We start from the raw sequence: 5,600 nt of genomic DNA on the forward strand, positions 1-5,600 counted from the left end.
TGGCTTTCTTAAAATGAAAAAATACATTAACCCTAAACCTAATCTTCATTAGGCTTAATAGATTAAAATACATAGATAAAATTAAACACATTAAATTTATTTTTTGGTCTATAAGTTTTATTTTAAAAAATTATTTATTTATTTTCTTTCTAAATTAAAATTGAACCAATAATAAATTTAAAAGCTCAATTTCTCTTAGTCCATTAACAAATACAAGGCTATGGAAGATGATTCATTAAGCCTATAACTATTTTTAGACTTAAATGCATAAATAAAAAAAATTTTATCCAAAAGAACAACTACGAAACTATAGGAACCTCAATGATAATAACTATGAAACCCTAAAATCCATATATTTCTTTTCCTTTCTACTCCAGCCGCCGTCAATGCAAAGCTCAGTCGCTGTTCACCATAGACCAGCCACTGTTCAGAGACGCCACCCATCTCCGTCGCCGAGTTTACCGCCGCCGTCACACCGAAAACTAACCGAACCCGCGTTTCAATGTTTTAATTATTATTTTGTTAGTTAAATTACATTTTTCTTTATTTAGATGTCGTTAATTCATGTTTATGGAATCAAAATAACTAATAAGTTTTAAAATTTTACTCTTTTTTTTTTTTGCCACAAGGTTAAATTTAAAACTCTTTAAAATTATCTAAAGCAATTTTAATAGTGAGCTGGGACACTGTCACAAATTCAAATCAATTTTGAACATATTTAAAATTACACTTCAAATTTTTCTAAAACTGACTGGGGACAGTATCTTGGCTCCGCTACTGGGTTGTCATCACCGGTCACCACCAACGTCCCTTTCTAACAGCCTTTCTTTTCCCAAGTCTTCAATTCGAGGAACCTCGCTCCAGCTAAAGGACCCTCATGAAGAACCTCCCAGGAACTCAAAACAACCCCTTTCTATCCTCCTTTTGTGTGATCTAGTCTGCGAGGCGTGTCACGCTCTTACTGGGGGGTGGTAGGCCCTACTGCAGATTTCTCCAATGAAAGCTTACTGCACGTGCCGTCGTATCATGACCTAGCCGACGGTGCACGCTAAATCAAGCTCCAGTTTTTACATTGTAATCTACTTTCCATCAAAGCTAAAGATGAGCTGGAAAAAAATGTTGCCGCAATATGGAAGTGTATGGACACTTTTAACATTTTGAAATGAAAAAATACTTGCGTCTTCTTTAGTAAAAAATGAAAAAATATTATTATTCTTGTACCAAAATATTGCAATTTTGATGTTTATCTGTTTTATTTTTTATTACTTTGTGTTTACAGGGAATGACGCACCATATTGAATTAGGAGAAGGAATTGTGTGGAACAATCCAATGGTTAAAAAAGGGAGGCTCAAAATTTTATTTGGAAAAATCAAAAGGATCACGGCATGTCACATGTGTGATTGACTGGAACACCACAATTATTACAAAAAATTCAAACTAACTTTTAGAGTCCCTCACCACAAGGGCAAAGAAAGTTAACAACGGGTTGACCACGGTAGAAGACTTAGACAGTTAACAACGGGAGTTCAAGAAATAGAGTTTGTTTCACGCACTTTTATTCGCATAAATTGAAGTGAATCCGATCTCAAAACAATTATTAGAAAATTTTCTTTCCTGTTTTATGAATGGCGATACTTCCATGCTTTAGCATCTTTTGCTCTTTGATCTTGTCGTTGAGCGTGAAGGTTTCATTAGCAGCTGATACAGTGACTCCAGCATCCTTCATCCGTGATGGTGAGAAGTTAGTTTCATTTTCTCAAAGGTTTGAGCTAGGCTTCTTCTCCCCCGGAAAATCAAAGAGCAGGTACCTAGGAATATGGTTCCGGCAGGTCCCTGATACAGTTGTGTGGGTTGCAAATAGAGATAGGCCTATCTCCGATCATAACGCAGTATTAACCATTAGCAACAAGGGAAATCTTGTTCTTCTCAACCAAACAAATGGCACTATCTGGTCTACAAACGTGTTTAGCGAAGTAAAAAATCCAGTGGCACAACTCAGAGATGATGGAAACCTTGTTATAAGGGATAACTCCAGCGGTAATACTACTGAAAGCTACTTGTGGCAGAGCTTCGATTACCCAACAGACACTCTGTTGCAAGGCATGAAGATGGGCTGGGACTTAAAGAATCGTCTGGAACGATATTTATCATCATGGCAAAGTGATGACGATCCATCTCCTGGGAAATTCACTAGCAGACTTGAAATTAAAGTGATTCCTAAAATGTGTATTTTCAATGGATCAGTAAAATTTGCCTGTTCCGGACAATGGAATGGAGCTGCTTTTGTATCTGCTATTTCATATACAAACTTTCTTTATGAACAATATTTGGTAGAAAATCAAGACGAAATTAGTTACTGGTATGAGCCCTTCAACCGTCCAAGCATAATGACTTTAAAACTCAACCCCTCAGGTCTACTCACGCGTCAAATATGGAACAATAACGGCAATGATTGGGACCTGGTGTTCTCATTTCCAGATGAATATTGTGGTAAATATGGGTACTGTGGTGCTAATACTATTTGCAGCCCCGACCAGAAACCTATATGTGAGTGCTTGGAGGGATTCAAACTCAAATCAAAATTCAACCAGACAGGGCCTATAAAATGCGAGAGAAGTCATTCTTCAGAATGCATAGGGGGACACCAGTTTATAAAGCTTGATAACATTAGAGCGCCAGACTTCATAGAGGTTTTTCTCAACAAGAGTATGAATCTGCAGCAATGCGCGGCTGAATGCTTGAAAAACTGCACTTGTAGAGCTTATGCTAATTCCAATGTAACAGAAGGCAGCGGCTGTTTAATGTGGTTTGGGGACCTGCTTGATGCCAATAGGCCAACAAGAAACTTCACCGGACAGTCTGTCTACATACGAGTACCCGCTTCAGAAACAGGCACAATTTTTGCTTTCCTGAAATTGATGTTGTAAAAATTTTTCAAGTTGAATCAAAATGTATTTAAGCCAACATGTTTGAGGAATTAAATGTTAGAGAAACAGATGAACAAAACTAAAACTAGGGGTGATTTAAGTAATTTAAGTTATTTGGCTCCGCTACCTAGGATTTTATTTACTTTCTATTGAATTTCTTTGTCTGGATGTAGGAAAAAGGAAGCTACTCTGGATACTTGTAATACTTGTTCTTCCACTGGTACTTCTTCCTTCCTTTTACATATTTTGTCGACGGCGGAGAAACTGCAAAGAGAAAGGTAATTTTTTTCATATCACTCACTGGTATGTTGTATGATATGGCATGTGATAGAACATGTATACTCACAGTTTTAAAAGTTGTGGTCTTACAGAAACAGAGAATATGGAAACAGACCAGGATCTGTTGGCATTTGACATAAATATGGGCATTACAACAAGAACAAATGAATTCGGTGAAGTAAATGGAGATGGAAAAGATAAGGGCAAGGATTCTTGGTTGCCATTATTCAGCTCGGCCAGCGTGGCTGCTGCTACAGAAAACTTTTCTATGCAATGTAAGCTTGGAGAAGGTGGCTTTGGCCCTGTGTACAAGGTAGAATTGTTGATACCTCAAATGTCCTTAGTGAAGTACTGCTGGTGTAAAACATTAACAATATTTAGAATGCAGGGTCGATTACTTAATGGACAAGAAGTTGCAGTTAAAAGGCTCTCAAGTCAGTCAGGGCAAGGACTCGAAGAGTTTAAAAATGAGATGATGCTTATAGCAAAACTTCAACACAGGAACCTTGTTAAACTTTTGGGTTGCTGTGTAGAGCAAGGCGAAAAGATTTTGATCCTCGAGTACATGCCTAACAAAAGCTTGGATGTTTTCCTTTTTGGTATGTGATTTATATTCCCAAGAATTTACATTTTCATTACTTTGCAATGCTATGTCAGATTTTATCATCAGCATTTTTTTAAACTTGTGTCATTTTGGTATTACAACAGATCCAACCAAAAAGCGCCTCTTAGGTTGGCAAGCACGTGTTACAATTATTGAAGGAATTGCTCAAGGGTTATTATATCTTCATCAGTATTCTAGATTTAGAATTATTCATAGAGATCTCAAGGCTAGTAATGTTCTCCTAGACATGGACATGAACCCCAAAATCTCAGACTTTGGCCTGGCAAGAATGTTTGGTGGTGATGAATTGCAGGGAAATACTAAACGGATTGTTGGAACCTAGTAAGTAAATTTCCATTGCCGAAAAATGTTGTTTGCTTGTCTCGTTTTCTTATATTATTTAATATTTGTTGAAACAATGAAATTTCAGTGGTTACATGTCACCTGAGTATGCCCTGGATGGTCTCTTCTCTATAAAATCAGATGTCTTTAGCTTTGGAATTTTGATGTTGGAAACGTTGAGTGGCAAGAAAAACACAGGCGTCTACAATGCTGATTCCTTTAATCTTCTCGGCTATGTAAGTAACAAGTCGTTACACTTTTATTTAATCTTTAGTGAATGAATTTCGAAAGTTAAGAATTGCCCTTGTCAATTAAACTAATATGATCTTGACTTCCTTTAGGCTTGGGATCTATGGAAAGATGATAAGTTTCATGAACTAATAGATCCAGTAATAACGCAAGATGAAATATCGTTGCCAGTGCTGGTGAGATACATTAATGTAGCCCTTCTATGTGTTCAAGATAATGCAGCAGACAGACCAACCATGTCAGATGTTGTCTCAATAATTAACAGTGAACGTCTTGAATTACCTTCACCTAAGGAACCTGCTTTTATCAAAGGTATAAATGTGAAGAATTCATCTCATTCAAATGATGGGATGTCTAACCTTTGTTCAGTGAATGATGTAACAGTTTCGCTAGTTTATCCTCGATAGACATCAATCCTCCACAACTGTTTATGTGATATAATTTGTATATTTATAGCTAAATGTTTTTTAAGTTGATGATTCTAAATTGCCTGCATTGTTTAATGGAAATGGCACATCATATTAAAATTTAAAATTAATAAATTAATAATCTTGGGATCATGAAAAATCTTTTCAATTTAATGAATATTAATATATCAATACATTAATAATTATTATTTTATAAAAATAAAATACCTATGTTTTGAATGATATGTTTATTTTTTTATTTTTTTTATTGTAAGTCATAAATTATTTGTTTTATAAACTCAATATATCTTAAATTTAGTATTTTTACATTTATATCCTTAAAAGAGTTATATATATTTTGGATTATGTTTATATATTTACTGTGTTATCTAGTATAATAGCATTATTTACATATCGTAAATATTTATAAAGTAAGCATTAGATATATAGATAAAAATGAAAAATGAAAAATGAAAAATTAACTTTGATGGCAAATCGCATTGGTCCAACCAAGAATTTAACATAATATTTGTACGTAAAAAATTGTTACCTAATAATAAATTAATTTCTTTAAAATTAAAATTGAATGTCTGTTAGTTATTTAGTTTTCATTGGACCAAGTGAAAGTTGAGACCGAGATAATTCTAATATGACATGTAAATTATGAATATCATTTTGGTAAGAAGGAAAAATGTATCAATTTTTTTTTTTGGAAGTAAATACACTTATGAGGATATTTATGAGAAAACAAATAATCTTTCATTCTGACATATGGTCATTTAGATAACAGT

The 5,600-nt window shown here is 34.6% G+C and overlaps 1 protein-coding gene across 1 annotated transcript; it reads left to right on the forward strand.

Moving 5' to 3' along the window:
• Window positions 1-1,526: 1,526 nt before the first annotated feature.
• Window positions 1,527-4,863, forward strand: LOC18053921 (receptor-like serine/threonine-protein kinase SD1-6). Its single transcript, XM_006451989.2, has 7 exons — window positions 1,527-2,893; window positions 3,102-3,206; window positions 3,300-3,520; window positions 3,596-3,806; window positions 3,916-4,153; window positions 4,242-4,389; window positions 4,495-4,863. The coding sequence occupies exons 1-7, from the start codon at window positions 1,627-1,629 to the stop codon at window positions 4,807-4,809; spliced, it is 2,505 nt and encodes an 834-aa protein (XP_006452052.1). The 5' UTR covers window positions 1,527-1,626; the 3' UTR covers window positions 4,810-4,863.
• The last annotated feature ends 737 nt before the right edge of the window (window positions 4,864-5,600 follow it).

Source organism: Citrus clementina, unplaced genomic scaffold (assembly GCF_000493195.1).
Source record: "Citrus clementina cultivar Clemenules unplaced genomic scaffold, Citrus_clementina_v1.0 scaffold_1, whole genome shotgun sequence".
In the NCBI taxonomy this organism is placed as follows: Eukaryota; Viridiplantae; Streptophyta; class Magnoliopsida; order Sapindales; family Rutaceae; genus Citrus; species Citrus x clementina.